The sequence below is a fragment of the Mauremys mutica genome, chromosome 1 (assembly GCF_020497125.1).
Source record: "Mauremys mutica isolate MM-2020 ecotype Southern chromosome 1, ASM2049712v1, whole genome shotgun sequence".
NCBI classification, from domain to species: Eukaryota; Metazoa; Chordata; order Testudines; family Geoemydidae; genus Mauremys; species Mauremys mutica.
This window is the reverse complement of record NC_059072.1, coordinates 317,801,548-317,826,836: the sequence shown is the minus strand read 5'-3', so window position 1 is coordinate 317,826,836 and position 25,289 is coordinate 317,801,548. Positions and strand designations below refer to the sequence as shown.

The 25,289-nt window shown below is 46.2% G+C and overlaps 1 protein-coding gene across 2 annotated transcripts in view; it reads right to left on the bottom strand.

The window, feature by feature from the left end:
* Positions 1-25,289, bottom strand: part of KATNAL1 (katanin catalytic subunit A1 like 1) — a 63,052-nt gene that overhangs the window by 7,469 nt on the left and 30,294 nt on the right. For both annotated transcript variants that reach the window (XM_045016696.1, XM_045016704.1), the window contains exons 4-8: positions 20,279-20,447; positions 11,704-11,831; positions 8,318-8,423; positions 4,918-5,076; positions 1,736-1,862 (exon numbers count right to left, since the gene is read on the bottom strand). In XM_045016696.1, coding sequence (XP_044872631.1) covers positions 1,736-1,862; positions 4,918-5,076; positions 8,318-8,423; positions 11,704-11,831; positions 20,279-20,447 — 689 coding nt within the window. The remainder of the gene's footprint in view (positions 1-1,735; positions 1,863-4,917; positions 5,077-8,317; positions 8,424-11,703; positions 11,832-20,278; positions 20,448-25,289) is intronic.

Genomic DNA, 25,289 nt, shown 5'->3' with positions numbered 1-25,289 from the left:
CACCACTCTCCCAACATACCCTAGCTCTGCTTTGGAGGCAGCACCTACTTCTAGGGAGGAGAGAACAATTTATTCTGCCTGACAGTTCAGTTCTTGGCCGCTGCCAGACTGCCAACAACGTAGTTTTGTGATGCATGGACACTTGCCCACTATGAACTGAACTGAAACTACCAACTTATTCTGTATTGGCCACTAAAGGGATGGTAAAAAACTCTCCATCACCCCCCAACTCAAGCAGTTAGATTAAAAAAGAAACTGATTCCCTCTGGGCAAAAATGCTGTTGTCCCTTCTTTTTCTGTGGTATGCCCAGTGGAGGACAGCACTGCCGGGTGAGCGTGACAGGGGAAGCCTCCACACTCCAACCTGGCTCCCTGGCAGAAGCCGGGGGGTGGGGGAAGCCCTCGGGCCCCAAACCCGCTCCCTGGCAGAAGCGGGGGGCGTCAAGGGACGCCCCTGCGCCCCCTGACCCCGCTACCCTGCAGGATGGGGGACACCCCTGCGCCCCCTGACCCTGCTTCCTGACAAAGCTGGAGGGCAGCAGGGGAAGGCCCCAGCACCCTCCGACCCAGTCCCAGGCAGAAGCTGAGGGTGGCAGCAGGGGAAGCCCCCCACGCTCTCCAGCAGAATTGCCAAGCAGGCAGGAGAAGCCACAGTGCCCTTACCCCGGGCCTCCGCAGAAGCCGTGGGGTGGCAGGGGAAGCCCCAGCACTGGGACCCCTGCTGCGGCCCTGGGACGGCAGGATAACTCTCTACCTGTCATGGCCTCGGGGCTGGGGGAGCTCTCATTCCCCGCTGTAGTCTGGGGCTGTGGCGTGGAGGGGGGAGGGAGATAGAGCTTCTCCGGTCTTAGGGCCACAGTGGAGTGTGTGTGGGGGGGGGGTAGAAAGTAGCAAATGGGTCGCAGGGCAGCAGTGGGGGTGCAGAATGGGGGGGAACAAAGATAGGGCCTGGGAAAAGGGGCACAAAGAGATGGGGCCATGGGTGGGGTCACAGGCAGAGAGGGTGAAACTGGGGCAGGACTGCAGGTGGAAGGTCCGGGCCCCAGGAAGGTCCAAGGCCCCAGGAAACTGGAATCTGCCTCTGGATGTGCCTCCACACTTGGGGGTGCCACCCTACAGTGACTAACAGCCACAACAGAGTGGGGGGTAGTCAAACCCCTGTACCTTAAATATTCCTTTGATGCTGGTGTTAAATGGTCCATATACAGAGAATAGTGATCCAATGGTAAATCTTATTAATAAAAGGACACTAGTTGTCAATGCAAGGTCTGGTCTAGTCAAATCAAACAAAGAGGTCCCCAGTGGGAGAGTCAAGGAAGGCGTTTGTTCACAACTTTGTATTCCAGAAACCCCCTGTGCTCTGCACCATACACAAATGTCTGTGTTAAACTGCATGAATGTTCAAAATATGCTTCTCCTAGAGCAGGGTAAATTTTTCAAATGAAAGTTTATTGAATATGGCTTTATATAAAACAAAACTTTTGCAGCAATTTCATGCTTATAAAAATATACTTTAAAAAAATGAAATATTCTGGACTCTTATTCACCAAAAGATGGGCCCATTTTGAACACTTCAGAATTAAAGAGATCTCTTTTCTCCCCCACCCCACATAAAAAGAGGTGGTTGTTTTCTGCCAGCTCTACTCATTTCTGAACAATGAAGTGTCTACAAAGCATATCACATAACCAGAAGAGAAACAGCAGCTCAACTCGGAGGTATCTAAACACCAATTACCGTCCATCTGAACGAGCAGCTCCGACTTGACCCTGCGACTTGCTTCATGTTCGTCGGAAGTGCCTCTGCGGCTGCAGATGGAATCTATTTCATCAATGAAGATTGTTGTTGGCGCATAAAACCTGGCCTTTATTGAAGTGAAAATACAATGACTTAGATTGCAGTCGCAAGCACCAGCCCCAGTCAGGCTTCAGGCCCTATTGTGCTCGGTGCTGAACAAATAGATGACATTTTCTGTGGCTGGGACATGTCTTCCAAGATCCTGACCCTGCAAAGACTTCCCCATGTGCCTAACTTCTCTCTCTCTCTCTCTCTCTCTCTCTCACACACACACACACACACACAAAACTGAGGTCAATGGTGACTTTCACAGTGCAGCGAGTTAAACATGTGCAGCTGTGTGTGTTACTTGTTTTCTTGTATGCAGTGTAGTTGTAGCTGTGTCAGTCTGAGGACATTAGAGAGACAAGGTGAGTGAGGGATTATCTTTTACTGGACCAACTTCTGTTGGTGAGAGACCAGCTTTTGAGCACACAGAGCTCTTTGGGTCCGGGAAAGGTACTCCAAATGGCACAGCTAAATACAAGGTGGAACAGATTCTTTAGCATGTATTCTAAGGGACCATTCATGGTAGAGTGGCCCATTAACACCTCTGCAGTCACAGGCCAAAAAGGGGGAGGGGTTAGTTGGTTACGGATTGTTGTAATAACCCATAAATCCAGTGTCTCTGTTCAGTCCATGATTTTTAGTGTCTAGCAGAGTAATGTATCAGAGGGGTAGCCGTGTTAGTCTGGTTCTGTAAAAGCAGCAAAGAATCCTGTGGCACCTTATAGACTAACGGACGTTTTGCAGCATGAGCTTTCGTGGGTGAATACCCACTTCTTCGGATGCAAGTGGTGGAAATTTCCTGGGGCAGGTATATATAAGCAAGCAAGAAGCAAGCTAGAGATAACGAGGTTAGATCTAACCTGATTGATCTAACCTCGTTATCTCTAGCTTGCTTCTTGCTTGCTTATATATACCTGCCCCAGGAAATTTCCACCACTTGCATCCGAAGAAGTGGGTATTCACCCACGAAAGCTCATGCTGCAAAACGTCTGTTAGTCTATAAGGTGCCACAGGATAGCAGAGTAATGAATTTAAGCTCTGTGACAGAATGTACCTGTGTCCACACCCTACACACTGTTGTAACAATCTTTGTACAAAGTATGCCTTGTAAGGTGTCATTTGAAGACTTCATTTGCTCGTCAATATTGTCTTGATAAAATGTGTAGCAACACTGTATGTGCAGTTACAAGATTTCCATGGGCGGCGCGTGAACTGCCAGCTGGGGGAGGCTAACCCCAGCCCCGCCCCTTCCGTCTGAGGCCCCACCTCTTCCGTCCCCCACCGGAGCCAAGCCCTCCCTTCCCCCACCCCCTGCAGCTAGCCCCCCAGCCCCAAAGGAGTGCTGGGAGGGAGGGCGGGCGGCCCCAGTGCCAGCTGCAGCCTCCTCAGTTCAGGAGCCCGCGAAGGCGGGCAGTGCATGGCCCCAGTCCCACCAGCGGTGCACGGGGGGGAGCTGGAGAGGGAGAACTGGAGCCACACGCAGGGAGTGGTCACGACAGGAGGCGGGATCATGCCTGAATGTTTGGGGAGGCTGAGCCGCCCCCAGTCTATGTGACCTGCCGCCCATGACAGTTTCCCTGTATGATGTTATTAACACATGTTCCAACTGTGGTGGCAAACACATCTGTCTCAAACAAAAGAATGTGCTCTGCTTAATCTGCATTTAAGAAGTAAACAAAGTCATCAAGCAGGAAGGAAAACAAAAGAGGCTCCAACAGGTAAGGAAGAGCAGCAGGGAAGATCCCTTTCTGTAGACTCTCTGTCTCCCAAATCTCAGCTGGAAATGTTTTCCAAAGGGGGGGCTGACACTATAGAAAAGGGGGACAAACACCCCAAGGCACCCCCGCTCCTTCCTCTCTTTCTGTCTATCAATTCATTGCATGAGAAGAGACAAAGGAAGCAGCCATTAAACAGAAGAAGAGGTCCTGGCCTAGGAAGTTTGGCCAATAAGCCTATTGAGAGCATGTGGTGAGAAAAACTTTGCTTTGCATTTAACACAGTTAAGGCGCTAGTTGTGTTTTATCTTTATTTTTCGTGTAACCTTTTCTGACTTTTATGCCTCATTTATTGTATTCACTTAAAATCTCTTTGTAGTTAATAAACTTGTTTTACTGTTTTATCTAATCCAGTATGTTTCAATTGAGGTGTCTGAAGAACTTTTTGAAATACTAAGCTGGTATATTATTATCTTAAATAAAAAAGGGGACTTAACATACTTGTATTGTCCAGGAGAGGGATGGGCAGTACAGGACACACATTTCTGGTGGAGGGGAATCTAAGACAGGGAGTGAACTGAGGTCACGCTGCAGCACACACACACACACACACACACAGACATAGCTGGCAGTGACTTACATGCTGGAGGCTGTTTGTGAGCAGTCCAGACTAGAGGCTACAGCAACAAATCAGTATAAAGTTTATAGGGTGAGTTTGACACAGATACTCATTGGTCCAGATTGTACCCTGGGTATGTCACAAGCTCCCAGGCTCATTTTTGAAAGTGTTGTGTGGGTTTCCTTTGTGGATTAGGACTGATAGCGATTATTCTATATCTGACCTTTGTTTTCTTAGGTCTTGATCCTGCAAAGGAGGTGGGGGAACAATCAAAATATACTATTTGTAATATACATATTGTGCTTCTTGTGAAGTCAAAGGTTGGGAGGGGAGTTTCCAGCCTACCTAAAAATCGCAAGGTGTTTTAATGGGCAACATCTTGGAAGTGCAGAAGCAAATAAGGATGAGGAGAGGGTACATGGCATATTTGCATACACACATAGTACAGTTCCTGGGGTGAGATTGTGTGTAAGTATTTCTCAGCTGCAGTTCAGGATCTGGCTCTTGATTTTCAGAAACCAACCTTCAGCTTGGAACAGAGAAAATAGATGAAACATTTTCCTTCCAGAGACAAGGGTAATTTACTCCCCAATCCTCAAATAGCCATCAAGAAGGGTCTGCTATATAAGCGTGCACACCCATCCACTGGAGAGGTTTTAGGGATAATGAACTCAATCCTGCAACAATGTGCTGGGAGGGGCTGGATAAACCAACAAAGGCCCCTAGCATCGAGGACTTACCATTTCAAACAACAGGCGGACTAGCTTCTCAGACTCGCCCCTGTATTTGGACGTCAGAGTGGAGGAGGAAACATTGAAGAACGTTGTCCCACATTCCGTAGCAACGGCTTTTGCTAGCATGGTTTTGCCAGTCCCCGGGGGGCCAACCATCAGAACACCCTAAAATTCCATACAGAGTAATAAATAAATGACAAGAAGAGACCCCCCAAATTCAGCCCTGATGTAAGCAAAATGCTAATCCACAGCAATCAGCTGAGATGCACTAGGTCTAAATGTGACCCAAGGTCTGCATTTTAATTGCTTAAAAACATATCCCTGGGCCTGCTTTTTGTTTCCAAGCACTTGTTTCACTAAAACCATTAATTGTATACGTGGGCTTCTCATGTTATTTATTCTTACTAAGGTACTTACACGCCCCCCATTACCACAGTATCTGAGTGTCCCAAAATCTACTGTATTTATGCTCACAGCACTCCCTATCAGGTAGGGAAGGACTATTATCCCCGCTATAGAGAGAGGAAACTGAAACACAGAGAGGCTAAGTGACTTGTCCAAGGTCACACAGGAAGTCCATGGCACAGCAGGGAAATGAACCCAGTTCTCCCAAGTACCAGGCTAGTGGCCTGACCATCCTTCCATCTCCCATCCAGGTAAAAGAGAGGGCAAAGTAGGAGAGAACTAGTCTCCTCTACATCAGTGCCTGTTTGGTTCACCAAAGTGTAAAAGACATTATGGATGGAGAGACAAAGTTCTCAGGGGCCAAACTAGGTGTCCATGCTGGGGCTTGCTAATTGTCTTGACTGTGAAAAAAGGCATTCGTTTTTAAATGGCCTCTCATGGCAAGAGTTCCTGAAAATGAGTGGTGGCAATGACCATTTCCCCTTCTGTAGTAGGGTTAGAACTGCCCCAAGATAGGGAGTAACACTTGATAATTAATTAATTACTTTAAATAAATTCATCAAGACACTTTGAAAATCTGCTTTCCAAACCGTGGGCCTCCCTCAGCCATCGTGGTAATGAACGACACAATGTTTTCCCCATCCAGCAAGGGACAAGAAGAAATATGGAAACACCAAATGCTCTGCTGTCGCGAATATGGCAGCTTTCTGGGCAGCTCTCTTTTACAAATGCAAGATCTGATTTCATACTAAACAAGAGCATACTAAGGTAAAGTCAGACTGTGTTTCAAGGGTAATCAAATTAGCTGGAATTAGATTTGCACATCATAATGTGCTTTGCAATTAATATCTTACATAAAATACCACAACAATAAAATATCCGTTAAATGCGATCCATGCTGCAAATTAAATTTTGTCTGTTCTACACAAAATGTAACGCAATGAGCACAAAGAATGACATGGAAGAGATCTATAAAAACAAATCAACCGGGAATACAATTATTCAAAAATGTTTTCCCCGTTCTCATCAAGAGCAATAGTCTCTCTGTGCCTACATTTTCCATTAACCATTAATACCTTTATTGTCATTTAACACTTAGGTATTGCAAGCTCCCACAGACATTCATCGGTAAATTAAATTACAAACAATCATATTCCTTCCAGAGAGCTGACAACCCACCTCCCTTTATAAGGATGCCCAAGTTATCCTAAACTCCAAGGCAGCAACTATAAGAGATAAATGGACTCCTGTTACACAAGTTCATGCAGGCATTGTCTACACTGGAATGTTAGTCCCTCCTAGAATTGCACCCTTAGGGTACATCTACACTACCTGCCGGACTGGCAGGTAGCGATCGATCTATCAGGGATCAATTTATCATGTGTAGTGCAGATGCGATAAATCAAACACCGATTGCTCTCCCGTCGACTGCTGAACTCCAGCTTGGCAAGAGGTGGAAGCAAAGTTGACGGGGGAGCGGCAGCCGTCGCTCCCATGCCGCGAGGACGCGAAGTAAGGATTCTAAGTCGATCTAAGATACGTTGACTTCTGCTACGCCATTCTTGAAGCTGAAGTTGCGTATCTTAGATTGACTCCCCCGCAGTGTAGACCAGGCCTTGCACCAATACTAGTGTTTCCCAATAAGAAGCTAATATGCACTGCAGGGAGTAAGTGGTTTGATGAAATCACTGCAGGGTTATTTCCTGTAGTTATAACTACCACTAGTGGAGCAGTAGAATGCCCAACTAAAGACAGGACCCTCTTGGCACAAACACAGGTCAGAGAAAGGAAACAACCACTCTTGGATGTTCAGAAAGTGATGGCTGCAAATGCACAACACCTATGTTTAGTCAGGAAGAGTGCTGGCCTATGAGCACCAATGGGTTTAGGAGGGAAGAGGGGTCGTGCACTCCCCACACAGATCTCTAGTATGTGGAGGACCTCAGGCACGCTAGCCTGCTTAGAGAGGGTTAACAGCCACATCCTGTCTGCTTCTCCCACAGGACAAAGTGAAGAAGAAAAGCTCCAGCCATGAAAGGGAATCACAATCCCACCCTAACTACTAACTGGTTAGGTATTTATAACAAGTACATGCTTAAGTACATTGCTGAATCTGGGCCTTAAGTACTGGGACTGCTCATGTATTTAACATTAACCACATGCTTAAGAGCTTTGCTGAATCAGGGCCATAAAGAAGATATCCAATAGGAAATATCTTCCTGGACTTCATCAACGTAACTAACTCAACGAAGTGACAAGCCCACAACTGTATCATAAGACATGCCCTGAATAAGGGACAATCAATCCCATACCAAAAGCTAGGTCATTTCATTTGCTGTTTATACAGCAGCTCATATGCTTCCTCAACAATTTTTTTTCAAGTTGTGAATCAGATCCAAATTGGCCTCCCACTTACTGTGGCCCAGCTACTCTGGATCAATCCCACATTTATTATAATTAAGGAATTATCCATTCCTGCTAAATAAATGTGTATTTTAGGCTATTACTGCAGTACAATAGCTATAAATACTACAGTATACCATCAGTACAAGGGAGCACGGGCACATGATGCTACGCTCATGTAGATACAACTCGTCAGGGCCATCCTTACCCATAGGCAAAGTAGGCAGCTGCGTAGGGCAGCAGGAAATTTGGGGCACCACATTTCCTGGTGCCCTGCGCAGCTGCGTGCTGGCTCCAGCCCCTGCTCCAGCTCTTCTCCAGGCCTCCGCCCCTGCTCCACCCCAGCCTCACCCCGAATCCCCTGAAGATTGCAGCCAGCCCTGACCCTGCACTCACCACATGGTAAGTGGAGCAACCCGGCCCCAGCCTGCTCCGCTCCCCTGGCTCACAGCTCCCTCGTGGAGGCCTGGGGCCCCACACTACCCTCCCGCCGTGGGGGGGGCTGCGCAGGGCACCAAAATAGCTAGGGACAGCCCTGCAACTTGGCATACATGAAAGTGCTGTGATCAGTCCCCAGAACGTGGTCGTATATTCTCACCTTCCACGGCCTTCTAATCCCTTTGAAAAAATCAGGCATCCACATCGGCAGAACAACCGCTTCCCTTAATAATTTCTTGGCTTCTTCCAAATCCGCTATGTCATCCCTGTGAAAGACCAGCTCAAATTTACAAAGCATATCATTTCACTTTGTTTTTAACCCACAAAAAACAGAAAAAAAGTATTGTATTATGCCAGTATGTTCCTATTGAGAACATTGCTATCAATCTGTGGCCTTACATTGACCTCTCCTGTGAAAGGCAGCAAAAAATTACTTTCAGCTAAGATTACTATGGTACTCAATTAAAAATGGTTTGGGCTCACGTGATCATCAGGGGTCCTACTTTTTCATGTTAAAATAATTCCAAACTCTCTAAAAAAGAATCAAATATCCGTGTTTTTCCATGATTAAAATGAAACACTGAACTAGCCTCAGTACATATAGGTATCAGTTGAACACAATGTTTTATTGATATACAGTAGAATCCCGTTTAGCCAAGCCTCCATTATCTGGCTCTCCATATTAACCGAACCACCAGCAGCCTGGGATCGAAATAAGGGTAGAAAGCTCTTGCCAATTCTCTTGATTATCCGATCTGGCCCCATGGTCCCAATTAGATCAGAAACAGGGTTCCACTGTAAATTTAAAGCGCATCCAAAAATCAATCACAAGAGGGGGAGAGGTTGCACACATTGAGTAAGTGACACTGATACTTTCAGTAAAATTTAGTTAATAGTTAATATATGTTTTTATTTTTTCACAAAATGTAAAAACTAAAGATTCTCTGTAAAAATGCAAAATCCATGTTTTTCCTCATTTTTCCCCATTGCAAATGGATTTCTAGGATCTCTGGTGATCATCGAAACAATACTTTTAATGTTCTCTGGGGTGCAGTTAGGCTTTGGAGTAGGTACTCGTAATGGACATTTTGCATATCATACTGGTTAAGAACAGAGGTGAAAGTAAGCTGGTACGGGCCGGTATGGAGGACCGGTAAGAAAAGGAGACTGACTGAGGGAGGGAGAGAGAAGCCTGCTCCCTACATAAGAATAGTTTAAACTCAGCTGTTCCCTGATGATTCAGTCCCCAGGGCTAGGTTTCTGGCATCCTTGTTAATTTCACTCACAGTAGCTGGGGAGAGGGGGTCGAGGGGAGGGTGTGTTTGACCATGGCAGGGGCAGTCCTTTTCTGCCCCCAGGATGAGGGGATTTCTCCAATACTAGTATACACAACAAATACAAGCATTTGACTGCACAGCTTTAATCCAGAGCTAATAAAAGCAGGTGGAAGGGGAAAACCTCACTGTCACATTGGTTTCTCGTCTCCTCCCTCCCCCTCCTCCAGCCAGGCTGCAGACAAGGCTCTGCATTCCTTCCTCCCACCCCCCCCCCCCACGAGCAGGGGTTTTCCTCTAGGCTCTAGCTTGCAGTAGGGAGACTGGCTGAGATGCCTGCTGCTGCTGTCTGCAAAAGAACAGTTTAAACTCAGCTGTTCCCTGTGCAGTTCAGTGCCCAGAGTTAGGAGCTGTTTCTGGCATCCTTGTTAATTTCACTCCCAGTTGTTGTTGGGTGTGTGTGACCATGGCAGGGGCAGTTCTTTTCTGCCTCCGGGATAAGGGGAATCTCCTAAACACAATCAAAATCAGGAACCATTTCCAAGTTCAAATCTATCCCATTCCCTCCCCAGCAGAGGATCATGGTTGTGATGTCCAAACTGCTTGCAGATCCTCTTTGAAATGTTACTGTTTAAAAAAAAACAACACAAAAAACATGAAGAACATGGTGGAAAGATGTGTCATGATGATTAAGGTTTATTTTGGGCAAAGCAATTTTGCTAAAGCAACTAAAGAATCACAGGGAAAGGAAATAGCCCCCATAGACAAAACCACAAAGGGATTGGAGAGGAAAACTGAATATTCAGGGAAATTATTGAGCCTCCTTTGAAAGAAATAGTAGTTTTCATTCCAATCCACTCTCTTTATATATTGATTTAAACACCTGAAATGTTCTTAGGACATCGGATACAATCTCAGCTCTCTTTTTGTTTTGTCCTGCCTGCAGAGTGCAGAGGCTGAAATTGACAAAACTTTCTCTAAATATCTTGTATATTTCATGAAGGCTATTCCAGTTGTCCTTCATTCACCCTGACTTCCCTCCAGTCCCTCCCTGGCTGGCTGGCTGGCTGTGGTTTTTGCCTTGGTTACTTACTCCTTGGCAGACCCAGCCCAGCAGCACCTTCTGGCTCTCTGCAGGTAGCAGCCCACAGGGGCCGGTTGCTGGGGTCGCTGCTGGTCAGTGGCAGGTTGCAGTTGCATTCTTTGTGACACATTGATACACATACATACAGCATGTATTACTATCCCGTGGGAAGGGTGCCCTTTTGAGGGGTGGGGGGACAGGGGAGACAGTATTTCTGCTGCTCCAGAGGTGAAAGTAAGCCGGTCCGGGCCAGTACAGCGTACTGGCAAGAGCCAGTACGCCATGCTGGACCGCATCGACTTCCACGGCAGGGATTGAAAGGGCTCTGGGCTGCCCGCGGCTCCGGCGGCCGCGCTGGGGCCAGGATTTAAAGGGCTCAGAGCTCCCCGCCGCTGCGGGTAGCCCAGAGCCCTTTGAATCCTGGCTGCGGCTCCAGTGGCTGGGCTGGGGATTTAAAGGGCTCAGAGCTCCTCGTCGCTGTGGGCAGCCCAGAGCCCTTTAACTCCCGGCCGCGGCTGAGATTTAAAGGGCTCAGAGCTCCCCACGGCTGCAGGCAGCCCAGAGCCCTTTAACTCCCGGCCGCGACTGAGATTTAAAGGGCTCAGAGCTCCCCACGGCTGCAGGCAGCCCAGAGCCCTTTAAATCCCGGCCACGGCTCTGGTGGCCGGGCTGGGGCCAGGATTTAAAGGGCTCCAGGCTTCCCTCAGCGGCTGGAGCTCTGGGCCCTTTAAATCCCTGCCCCAGCCCAGCAAAGCTCAGGATTCCCCCTGGCGGCCGGAGCACCGGGCCCTTTAATTTGCCCCTGAGCCCCAGGGGGCTCCCAGCCACCTCTGCAGCTGGGAGCCCCTGGTTGATTTAAAGGCTCTGGTTCTCCCAGCCACAGCTGGTTCCCCAGGGCCTTTAAATCTTGAGAGGCCACGCCTCTTCCGGATGAGGCCACGCCCCCCTCAGGACTCCAGCAGTACTGGTAAGTCCTGTAAGTTACTTTCACCCCTGGTTAAGAATGAAAGTCTTACTCTGCAATCAAATTAGTATGTGATTAGAACCAGAAGCCCTTGTTTCCCCTATTTGGAAAGTCATGGCTGTTTGCCATTTTAAAAGAGTTAAGATCCCATCCCAATTTAATGAGAGGACACGCTCTTTCCCCTCCAACCTGGTTAAAGAATTTAACTGAGAAAATTCTCATACCAATGAATGCTTGGATTTCTTGATACAATGTCCCTTTCCAGTGCTTCAACCAGGTCTTTATCATATCCTGCTCCATCAAATTTCTGAATTTCCCCATCACCAGCACCTTCCTGTGGAATTTTCTTTCCCTAGGAACAATAAGAAATCACAGGAGTCTATAATGAAATTTTTACTTTCAACAGCTCAAAGATTTGAATCAGAGTAAAATTGTTCAGTTGCTACTATGTTTAAGCCAAGAGAAATTTCAGATTTTTACACAGAACTGTGGGCTGTCTCATTCCTCTGACAGCCAAGGAAGCACATTTTATCTCTACAGTCTCCAGATACTTGTCACTATCGCCAGTCCAACAGAATGTGCTATAGAGTCACACGTCTTTCTAAAGGGGTGTTACCTTGATCCCAAAATCCAAAAATTAGTTTAAAATGTTGGGTTTTTTAATTTACAAACTAGACTCTAGTAGCAATAAGTCACTCTTTAGATTACCAGCACACTTCTTGTAATGTTCAACACACGAGGTAAATGCAGCACACGCCTATCTGTGCATGCCCTGTCATGACGTAATGCTATATTAGATCCTGGCTTAGGACAAGTTTGTCCAAAGGTGCATTTTGATTGGCTAGCTGGGCCAGATGATGCCAGGCCAGTTGGTACTAATATACATCCAGACCCTACCACCACCACCAAAAATTTTTTTTTTAAATCTCTATACCTGTTCTCTTTGATGGGAGAAATAAGATTTTTTTCTGCCTGGTTTTTAACGGATATATATTTTATTTATTTATTTCAATATAGTCAGGACATAAAGAAAAGGTCTTCCCTGCTTGGCTGCGCCTCTTCCCCCAACTCCAACAATTGTCTATTTCCTATTCCCTTTCTCTGTCTCACAACCCATTCCCACACACTGTCGGGACACTTTAAAGTTCATTTAAAGGGCTGCATTAGGAGCCCTAAAGTAGGGTTGTCAGGTGTCTAGGGTTGCCAGTCCTCCAGGATTGGCCTGGAGTCTCCCAAAATTGGCATAGATCTCCCAGTGACTATTGAAAGCAATCTGGGAGATTTTAATAAGATATTTTAAGAAAATGACATTACATCATATTGGGGAAAAAATCTTCTGGAACAGCTTCGGTCAGAGTTGGCAACCCTTTTTGACTGGAAAGTCTAGTTACCGTGGGTGGGGGGAGGAGTGGCAGCCTGTCGCCCCTTTGAGGAGCACGGTTTGCAGGGCTGCGGCGGAGGACAGAGTGTGGGGGGGGCCCATAGCAAACGGGGTAAGGGGTCCCAGTGGGCATAGAATGCTCCACATGAGGGAAGGAAATTAAGCTGCCCCACCAGCCAGCGCTTCCCCTGGCCACGCTAAGGCAACTCCGGGTGGTAGGGGCTCAAGTGAGCGGGGAAGGGGGCTGCTGGGCGAGCCGTGCAGAAGGAGGCAGGAGGCTGCCTTGCAGGACTGCTGCGTCCTAGCTCGCCAGCAGGGCTGCCTGGCTGTTCCCACACGGCCGCAGCATTCTGCTACCTGAATTCCCAGGTGGCCTGCTGGAGCTGGGGTTTGCAAGTCTCTTGGGAAACTCACACTGGGGCTGAGGGGGAAAGCAACAAGCAACAGGGGTAGAAGAGCCTGGGGGAAGAAGCGGAACGGGGCATCCAGTTTTCAGAAACTAGAAAGTTGGCAACCCTACATTTCAGCCTCATTATTGTTCTTGCTAAAGGAACATCCGGTGTGTTCAGAACTGTTCCACAATTGGATAAAACAACCTCAGCCCAAACTGACCATAAACTCCAAAGTTAGTAATTCCACAGCTCTGCTGATCTTATGGGTGAAGCAACATCTTCCCTCTGAAGCAACACTTCTAATTCTCCTCCTTTGACATTTCAGCAGGAAACTACTTCCCCTCCCAGCCCCACAGCAGGATTAAGTGGAGCCTGAGGAGCAGCTGCATTGCTTTTAACTGAACTAGGCTAAATTGGTAGCTGGTTTAGAGCTCCTAACACAGCCTCTAAGTATCCCAGCTGCCTCAGAAAAGCAGCCTATGGGAAAGTGGCCAGAGGCAGCATAGGAAGAGGGAGCCGGAGCTAGCAGAGGAGAAAGGGGCAGTTAACAATGGCCCTTCCCTTTGCCCATTAACCCACATGCTCTTCAGGGAACAGTCCCTGCTCTTCTAGCTTCTTTCAACTCTCACTTTTATTACAAAACTGAATCCATAATAGCAAGCAACTTGAAAGTTGCACTGGGACCAGAAACTTCTGTCAAAATGGCACAGTCATGAAGAAAAGGAACAATGAGAAGGGACCCATAGCATTGAAAAGATTTTAAAAGACAGAGCTATCTACCTATCTATAAAGGCAACAATAAGAACAGTATTCACAGTAACAAAAAGGTGTTTGCAGACTCTCTCTGATACTGAATTCTCTCTTATCCCCCTACAATGAGCTAGGGTTTTTTTGTTTTATTTTTACAGTGGAAGGATTTGCTGATTTTAACAGGATTTTTAAATTGAAACAAAATTAAGCCAAGCTTTAATAGCAATAAGCCAGGGAATGTTTCAATAAGCTATTAGTGCACTGCAAAGTGACAGAAAGCAGCAGGGCTGAACAATATAGCTGACGTGTGCTCCAACATTTGGGCAAACCAGAGTGTAGGTTATTGCTATGCAAAAAGATGGTACACAAATAAACAAAATACTGCACGTATTGTGAGATGTACATAGTGAAAACAAAAAATGGACAACGCCAGAAAACCATCCACGCTGCTGCTGCGTGCTGGGAGCAGGCCAACAACTGTATTTATCCACTTGCACTAAGACCATTACATAACCATGTAATTACTACAAATAACCACAGGGTGGCAGCATAAAAGGAAAAACCTGAACAAAAGGATTTGTAAGGATACTACAAGTACTGTCTGAAAATAACTGCATAAGTAAATCAATCTTATGCTAAATAAAAATAAAATATAAGAATGCTACCGGCTCTTATTGCCACTTCATGGTACACTCACGCACAGCTTTCACAAGTTGGCACTCTTCGAGCATAACAAGCTTTCTCAATTGTATGCATTCATTTATATGATAAATCATTTTTATATACTAAACAATCACATCTGAAAAACTGCCTCCACAGCAGAGAGTATTTTTTAAACAGTGTCATGTTATAAACACTCTGTTCTGACATAAATTATTTGAATTTCCTGCAGCCATTGAGTTCGTTTCGAACTAAATGCCACTTTGCAGATATTTTGACAATCTTAGTCCTGGTGAAAAAGGAGGTTACTTCCTGTAACTGGAGGTTCTTTGAGATTGTGGTCCCTATTTATATTCCATACACTGGTGTGCACGTGCGCCGTGAACCTGAGACTGAAAGTGTTTCTTAGCAGTGTCTGTTGACCTGCACAAGTGTAGTGCGTCCCCTCATGCTCGCAGCCAAGGATATAAAAGGTTGGGTGGGTTGATGCCTCACCAGGGTCCCTCTTACTGTTGTGCAGTCTCGTCTGCAGCAGAGGATTTGAGGGTGAGTATTGGAATATAAACAGAGACCACGTATTTCAAAGAACCTCCAGTTACAGGTAAGTAATTTCCTCTTCTTCTTCAAGTGAAAGTCCCTATACGTATGCCATATGTGATTAGTGAGCAGCGAGGAAGTGCAGTCTGCAGTACTGCTTGGCCTACAGCAGCCTCCGTACCTGTCGTGTGTGCGACGGCTTAGTGGGCCGTGAACATGTGGATGGAGTGCCAGGTAGCTGCACTACAGATCTCATGCCATGAGATGTCCACGAGGCAAGCCAATGTGGATGCTTACGCTTGTGTAGAGTGCACTGTAACTCCATCAGGTGGGGGAATGTTGGATTATGTGTAGCATTCGCAGATGCACCAAGAGACCAAATTGGAGATTCATTAGGAGAAGAGGGTTTGGCCCTTGGATCAGTGAGCAATGGCCACAAATAGTTTTGGTGATGTGCAAAAGGAGCAAGTCCTGTGAAGGTAAAATGTCAATGCCCACCAGACATCAAGGGAGTGCAAGACCCTGTCCGCATGGGAGGCATGTGGTTTGGGGCAGAAAACAGGTAGGTAGATGCACTAATTTAGGTGGAACTTTGACACTACTTTTGGGAGGAATTTAGGGTGTAGCCGTAAGGAACTTTGTCCTTGTGGAACACAGTGTAAGGGAGGTCTGTGATCATGGCCACCAGTTCACTGATACGTCAAACTGAGGTAATAGCTACCAAGAATATCACCTTCATGGAGAGGTGGGAGAGGGAGCACATTGCCAGCGGCTCTGTGGGAGCAGAGATAATGAGATTAAGGTCCGTCGGGGATTTGGGCTTGAATACTAGCGGGAAGGTATCGAGTAAACCAGGGGTAGGCAACCTGCGGCACGCGAGCTGATTTTTCAGTGGCACTCACACTGCCCGGGTCCTGGCCACCAGTTCGGGGGGCTCTGCATTTTAATTTAATTTTAAATGAAGCTTCTTAAACATTCTGAAACCTTATTTACTTTACATACAACAATAGTTTAGTTATATATTACAGACTTATAGAAAAAGACCTTCTAAAAAGGTTTAAAATGTATTATTGGCACATGAAACCTTAAATTAAAGTGAATAAATGAAGACTCGGCACAGCACTTCTGAAAGGTTGCTGACCCCTGCAGTAAACCCTTCATGAAACGGACGGTGGTAGGGGGTGTAACAAAATAGAAATGAAATCAGTGTTTATCCAATAAACAATGGAAAGACACTGGAAATGGTTACTTAAGGGCTCGTCTGCATGGAGCAATGATGAGGACAACAGGGGTGCAATTTCTAAAGCACACGAATGTGTTGCACATTAATTGGTCTGTTTAGACCTGATGGTGCACGCTAAAAGTTCCCTTATGCACTTAACCATAGTGCTGTTTGAAACAGTACTACATTAAAGTTCACTAGGGAACATTACAAAGAGATTATGCATTATATAATATATTGTGATGCTTAATGTACATTGCATACATTACTCATTACAGAATATATAGAGAGAGCCCTGAAAAACCCTGATTCTTTGGACACTACATAAAACTCAGAAATTGCTAAAAATAAACTCCGAAAAATGAAATGAATAAACCCTCAAAAACAGAAGCTCTGCCAAATTGACACTCAAGCTGTAGAACAGGACATTTTATTACTTATCTACACCTGAAATAAAAGAAGATTTAAAATATTTACAGTTTTCACATGCAACAAAATGATCAATAGTAGTTACAAATAAGCCCAATTCTGAAGCCCTTGCTTGGGTGATTAATCACCAGTCTTGCAAGTAGCTCCATTATTAATGTAAATGGAATTACTCACAGATTTAAGGATTAGTTGCCCAAATAAGGGTTGAGTTATACATTCGTGGGTGGTTCTGAATACTTTTCCAGGCACAAAAGCATCTCCTTTTGTAGCATTAGGTTGGTAGAACCGCTCTGCATAACTTTGGTGGCTTCCCTATTAGAAGACACTAATCTAATTTTCAGAGTACTCCCAAACATTCTCCTAGGGCATACATGGGGCATTGCACAACCTTAGTTTGCCTATTTAAAATAAGCCTCTGGGTTGAAAGGCTGAAATTCCTGACAATTATTCCAGCGGGGGGCGGGGGCACCACGACAATCAGCCTGGAGGCTTTCTGGGCAGTAGTAGAGAAAGAAAGGAAAAAAACACTTGGGAAACAGCATTTTAAAGGGGTGCTAGTGCATAAGCACCACCGGAGTGGGATCTCAGGGTAGAATTATTATGTAGCACCATAAACATGCATATTACTATACAGGCAAATAAAGGACAAAGTCCATGACCCTGCTTACAATCAAATTGAAGAGGTTGTTACAAGGCTTGGGAAGGGGATGGTTACAAACCCATAAGATGAGATGGTTTTTTAGCTACAAATCCAGAAAAAGAAGCATTTATATATAGATAACAGCATTAGCATACCCATCGCAAGCTACAACAAGTCACATTGCAACCAATGTCTTACTGGATGAGAATCTTATCTTTACAATTTCTAACAAGACCTGGCCAGGCAACCAAACAAACTCCCTCTAAAATACAACATTCCGTCATTTTAGAAATCTCTCTGCATGCTGTAGAGCGGCATGATTTATAGCAACAAGTGTCTATTCAACAGCCAACAGAATTTTAATCACGTGCCCTACTCTCGTACATTTAAAAATAAATGGAACATAAGCAGCAACTGATCTCATGTCAATTGATGTGTTGACAAAAAGAAGTATGTTAATTTCAGCTCCATTCCAAACACTACATGACATCAATGCTTGTTAGCGGATAAGGATAAAACTGGGAGGAGAAATCTACGTTCTTGCTTATATTAGGTATTAATGTAAACTATGAGAAGTTTTTTTTTAAAATATTCAGATAAAATCCATTTTAAAAAGTTAAGTACTATATGAAATATATTTCTATTTATGAAACATCTCCATCTGGCTTCCCTGCTGTAGATTATTAGTAGTATTCCTCCTAGAGATAACTACTATCCTAGAAGCAGTACCAGCGCAGTCTCATCCATAGTAAAGTCGTATAATGCTCCTTACAGAAACTTCAGAGTGCATCAAAGAGTCCTGTGGCACCTTAAAGACTAACAGATGTATTGGAGCATAAGCTTTCGTGGGTGAATACTCACTTCGTCAGACGCAGGTATTCACCCATGAAAGCTCATGCTCCAATACATCTGTTAGACTTTAAGGTGCCACAGGACTCTGTTGCATTTTACAGATCCAGACTAACACGGCTACCCCTCTGATACTTCAGAGTGCATGGTTTTGCCCTCATTAGAGGCAAAACTTGAATGCATACATGCCTGGTGTATTAAACTGGTCACACAACATGATTCCAGTTCCTCATTTAACCAGCAGAACTGTAAACAATTTTCACAGTTCTTGAAAAGCTTTTTTATTGTAAATCTTGCTGTTCTAAGTATGTAGTGAGAGATTTCTAAAATGATTCAACTTTACATTTCTAAGTTTATTTGAAGTTTATTCACTGGCACTGCTAGAAGACTATGTCTGAACAACCAGTGACAAGGAGGACTAGTGTTGCTTAATACTAGTGTTGCTTCTCTTCTACAGAATCAAAAATGACTGATACAAAGGTCACTTTTGTCTATCCCTTGACAGTGCTGGATTCTTGCCTTTAAGTCCTTTCTCATTCTTGAGTATTTAGTGTAGCTATGAAAACTTACCAAAATATTTTCTAACTCACCAATCACAACCTGTATTATATATACCATGAGCTCCAAATAGGTAAGATTCCATATCTCACAAAAGTAAAGGAATCTCATTATGCTCCAGTCTCGTACTGTTTATACCAGTGATACTCAGACCGCAACACATGAGCCATAAGAGGCTCTTTAAAGTGTCTCCTGCAGCTCTTTGCAGCACATAATATTAAAACACTGTGATTTAATTATTAATCCCTCTAAGTTATTAACCAATCAGGATGCTTTTACTATGTTAACCAATTAAGTTATTAACTTATTTGCTCTGAGAATAATATACATGTATATAAAAACTAAGTATTTCCCCTGTCATACTGTTTAAATATGAATGGTAGTAAATAAAACAGTGATTTCACACTACTGTGGCTCTTTGGGTTAATTTGACCCCTGAACCACTGAAGTCTGCATATCACTGATTTATACAATGGCTTCTATGGATTCCTGATAGTGACTCCACAGTTAAGGTTGTAAGGCAGTTTCAGTTATAAACACCCAATTTTTCACTCATGCATCTTACTTCCTCAAAAAGAATTCCTTTTGAAACGTCTTCTACAGTTACATGTTGGTGAATCAGTTCCTACAGTCTTCTCTCTCACTCTAGTATTGTTTCTCTTTTTACAACAAACTTCAATTCCCAGTCCATTTTAATTCAGAACACCATGTCGTCCGCCCAATGCTTTTCAAAGAAACATTTTCCTTTAAATGTCTTGTTATTTATAATAATCTCCTAATGATAAGATTCTTAATAAAGCGTGGTTGTCTTTTTAATCTGTATGCTTTTGGTACATCTCCATCTGCTAGTTAAAAACATACTTAAAAATACTTTTGTAAATACTTGTAGACCACTGCAGAATACACAGAACTATCTTAATTTAAATCCTGCCAAATCCTAATAAAATTGCATAATATCTAAAGACGCTCACTGATCTCACTTTTATATTCTTTACTTGGAAAACTTTATAATAGGGCCCAATTCTGATCTCTTACACTGAATGAATTTACTCCTGATTTACACTATTATACAAGAAATTAGAATCAGGCCCATAACCTTGCTGAAACATGCAGAAAAACAAAGCTACAGTAAACTGTGCTGTTATAAAAAAACCTTCCTGATTAAAAACAGTGCTGAGAGTAAAGCAGTACCCAGCTTGGTGACATTACAACTGAATCACTCTGTAATACGTGCTTTGTCCACAATCTGATGTGGACCCTCCATGTTGCCCTTGCACAGGAAAACTTAAGTTTTTGCTTATTTATGTAAAAAAAAAATGCTTCCCCCCTGCACACACAACCCTCCAACTCCTCCCCCACACCGGCCAGCCCCAGTTTTTACCTTGTCCTCTCTCCCTTTAGCTCTAGATTCCCTCTCTCGGCTACTGGCAGGCTTTTCACTTTTTGATATTGGGTGTGCTCTGCCCACAGGCCCTCGCGGCTGCAATCCTGGTGATTCTTTCCTCAAAGGTTTAACTTCTCGGTTAGGACGTTTTATCTGAGGTGGAGCCCTGGCAACAAAAAAAATATATCAATCACAGTTTAAAAAAAAAAAAAAAGATCAATACCAAAAGCTCAGCACTCGTGACCAACCCTACAATAACCAACCAAAATACATGTGGAAAAAACAAATCATATTTCAGTTTCAGGCTCTGAATTTCAGTTTCCCGTAGCTATAAATCATGGCACTAAATTACGCTATATTCAAAAGCACAGATCCTACAAGAACAGTCATAGAAGAAATTTCGGAAAATAGGCCAGCTAAGAACTTTGACAGGCTCAATATCTAAGAGAGCAAGACAATGAGAAAAAAATGACCCATTCTCAATCTTAATTCCCCCATGTGAAAGTGTCAACACTTACAAATTGTTCAGAAAATTAGGACTAGATAGAACCAAACTGCATACTCGTACACCTTTGTATACCTCCCACTGACCTTAACGGAAGCTGAGCAGTGGTATGAGGGGTCAGAATTTGGTTTTAAGATTAAACTGAGAGGTCATATTCATTTTGCTTGGGAGGTCAGTTTAGACTTGAAATATAGAACAAACTATATGGCCAAGATGTAATCAATTTAAACTAATGTTACCTCTAATAAATCCCTTTATTCATGGTTGCTGTCATTGTTTCAAAACTTGCAACTACTTTCCTGAAAGATTCGTTTTTAAAAGTCACACACACACACATTTTCACAACCTGGATGTGATTATTAAGTATTTACTTCAAATAATTTTTCATTATGCATAAAGAAACAGAAGAGTTGCTGCTACTGTTACCGTTTAAAGTAATTTTCTTTACTCATCAGCAGCCGCATGAGACTGTAATTTATTTTACAAGGGTATTGACCTGCTGGGATGGGTCACCTCTCCCATCTATGATCCTACACTCAAGCCAAGAAACAGTTTAATCTATAAACAACAAATAAATAAATCCACTTTGCACTTTATACTGCCCTTCATCCAAAATCGCCTGAAAACTTTAAAGCTCACTGTGACACTGGCAGACCAGGTGCCAGCTCGTACTAAGGTCCACATGTCTCAACTGAACATTGACAGATTTATAGCTAGAGCCAGTCTAGCTGTTACTATTGTTAAAATAGGTATTAGAATTATAAGAATGTGTTTAGATTTTATTGAATGCTTGTGAGCTGCTGCATGCATTAATCTCATTTATAACATCTGTATCCCATATTGTAAGGTAATATTTGAGAAAAGACGGTTACTCACCGTTGTAACTGTTGTTCTTCGAGATGTGTTGCTCCTATCCATTCCAGTTAGGTGTGCGCGCCGCACGTGCACGGCTCTTCGGAAGATTTTTACCCCAGCAACTCCGGCGGGTCGGCTGGGCGCCCCCTGGAGTGGCGCCGCTATAGCGCTAGATATATACCCCAGCCGACCCGTCCGCTCCTCAGTTCCTTCTTGCCGGCTACTCCGACAGTGGGGAAGGAGGGCGGGTCTGGAATGGATAGGAGCAACACATCTCGAAGAACAACAGTTACAACAGTGAGTAACCGTCTTTTCTTCTTCGAGTGATTGCTCCTATGCATTCCAGTTAGGTGATTCCCAAGCCTTACCTAGGCGGTGGGGTCGGAGTGAGATGTGGCAGAGTGTAAGACTGCTGAGCCGAAGGCTGCATCGTCTCTAGATTGTTGCACCAACGCGTAGTGGGAAGCGAAGGTGTGGACAGAAGACCAGGTGGCCGCTCTACAGATGTCCTGGATGGGGACCTGGGCCAGGAAGGCGGCAGACGAGGCTTGCGCTCTCGTAGAGTGAGCGGTGAGGTGGCTAGCTGGCACTCGAGCAAGCTCGTAGCATGTCCGGATACATGATGTTACCCAGGAGGAAATCCTTTGAGAGGAGACCGGCTTGCCTTTCATGCGATCAGCAACCGCCACGAATAGTTGGGGCGAACGCCGGAAGGGTTTTGTTCGCTCTATGTAAAATGCGAGGGCCCTGCGGACATCGAGGGTGTGAAGCTGTTGTTCACGACTTGAGGCGTGTGGCTTCGGGAAAAAGACCGGGAGAAAAATGTCCTGGTTCAAATGGAAGGCCGACACCACCTTCGGGAGGAAGGCTGGGTGTGGCCGAAGCTGCACCTTGTCTCCATGGAAGATGGTAAACGGTGGGCCAGCCGTTAGGGCATGAAGCTCGGAAACTCGTCTCACTGAAGTTATAGCGACGAGAAAAGCCGTTTTCCATGATAGATAGAGCAGGGAACACGTGGCCAAGGGCTCGAAGGGGGCTCCCATGAGCCTGGCTAGAACCAGGTTCAAATCCCAGGACGGGGTAGGACGTCGTACTGGCAGGAACAAGCGATCTAGGCCCTTAAGGAAGCGGGAAACCCTCTGATTGGAAAAGATGGACCGTTCTCCTACGGCTGGCCGAAAGGCGGAAATGGCCGCGAGGTGTACCTTCAAAGAGGAGACGGCGAGACCTTGCTCCTTAAGGGACCAGAGGTAGTCCAGGATCGTCGGGATAGGGACCACGAAAAGATTAAGGCCTCTCTGATCTCACCAGAGTGCGAAACGCTTCCATTTCGCGAGGTAGGTCGAGCGAGTGTAAGGCTTCCTGCTTTCCTTTAGGACTTGTTGTACCTCAGCGGAACAGACACGCTCCGCGTGAGTCAGCCATGCAGGCACCAAGCTGTAAGATGGAGGGACAGTAGGTCCGGGTGGCGGAGCCTGCCGAAGTCCTGCGTTATCAAGTCCAGCCATAATGGGAGGGGAATGGGATCCCGTACTGAGAGCTCAAGCAGCAGGGTGTACCAGTGCTGTCTCGGCCAGGCTGGAGCGACAAGTATGAGGCGGTCCCTGTCCCTTCGGAGTTTGAGTAGCACCCGGTGCACGAGAGGAAACGGAGGGAAGGCATATAGCAGGTGACCCGTCCAGGGGCGGAGGAAAGCGTCCGATAGGGAGCCCTGGGAGCGACCCTGGTAAGAGCAGAACTGGTAGCATTTCCTGTTCTCTTTGGAGGCAAACAGGTCTATCTGGGGAAAGCCCCACCTTTGGAAAATTGTGTGCACCACATCGGGATGAAGGGACCACTCGTGGGAGAGGAACGACCTGCTGAGATGGTCTGCCAGCGTGTTCTGCACTCCTGGAAGAAAGGACGCTACCAGGTGAATCGAGTGGGCTATGCAGAAGTCCCAAAGGAGCATCGCTTCCGTGCAAAGCAGGGAGGAGCGGGCCCCGCCCTGCTTGTTGACGTAAAACATCGCCATCGTGTTGTCCATGAAAACAGCCACACAGCGCCATTGGAGATGGGCGTGGAAGGTTTGACACACCAAGCGAATCGCCCGCAGCTCCCTGACATTGATATGGAGGGAGAGCTCTTGGGGCGACCAGAGACCTTGGGTGTGTAGGTCGCCGAGGTGTGCTCCCCACCCCAACGCCGAGGCATCCATGGTCAGGGTGACGGATGGGCGAGGAGGGCGGAACGGGACTCCGGCACACACGACCTCTGGGTCCAGCCACCAGTTGAGCGAATCGAGGGTCGGTTTCGTGGCTGTGACTACCATGTCTATGGGGTCGCGGTGCGGCCAGTACACCGACGCGAGCCAAGTTTGAAATGTGCGAAGGCGCAGCCTCGCGTACATGGTCACGAACGTGCATGACGCCATGTGGCCCAGGAGGCGGAGGCAGGACCGCACCGTTGTCGTGGGAAAGGATTGTAGGGCCCGGACGAAGGAAACCATAGTTTGGTGCCGAGGTCGAGGGAGGCAGGCCCTGGCCAAATTGGAATCCAGGACCGCTCCGATGAACTCCACCCTCTGTGATGGAGTTAAAGTGGACTTCTCGGCGTTTATTAGAAGTCCGAGACGCTGAAACAGGGCTAGGATTTCGGCCACTTGACGCGCTACCAGTTGGCGGGATGGGCCGCGGACCAGCCAGTCGTCGAGATACAGGTACACGTGTATGCGACGACGGCGGAGGGCTGCTGCTACCACTGCCATGCACTTGGTGAAAACCCGTGGCGCGATGGAGAGGCCGAAGGGTAGCACCGTAAACTGGTAGTGCATGTTGTTGACGACGAAATGCAGGTAGCGTCGATGAGGAGAGTAAATCGCGATATGGAAATACGCATCCTTCATGTCGAGGGCGGCATACCAGTCTCCCGGATCCAGGGAAGGAATAATAGTCCCCAGGGTTACCATGCGGAACTTGAGCTTGACCAGGTATCTGTTGAGCTCTCGGAGGTCGAGGATTGGTCGCAGACCTCCTTTTGCCTTGGGGATTAGGAAATATCGGGAATAAAATCCCCTGCCTCGCATATCGCTCGGCACCTCCTCTATGGCACCCAAACCCAACAGAGTCACGACCTCTTGCAAGAGGAATTGCTCGTGAGAGGGGTCCCTGAAGAGGGACGGGGAGGGTGGGTGGGTGGGTGGGTGGGAGGAGGCGAAACAAATTGAAGGCGGTAACCAGACTCCACCGTGCGAAGTACCCAGTTGTCCGTTGTTATCTGGGACCACGCCGGGAGGAAGTGGGAAAGACGGTGACAAAATAACGGGGAAGGATCCGGTGAAGACACTGATGGGCCGTCCTCGGGCGTCCCATCAAAAGGCGGACTTAGGTCCCTGAGGGGCTTTGGAGGGCGCTTGGGACTGATTACCCCGGTTGCCCGACAGTCTACGGCGGTTCACCCTGCCTCTGCGCCTATTATCAGGCCGTGGCCGGACCTGAGTAAACGGGCGGTATGGCTGCTGCCGGAAGGACCTCCGCTGGGTAGCCGGCGTGTGCATGCCCAGGGTGCGAATGGCGATTCGCCCATCTTTGAGGGTCTGAATCCGCGCGTCCGTTTTCTCGGAAAAGAGGCCCTTGGTGTCGAACGGGAGGTCCTGCAGTGTGTACTGGA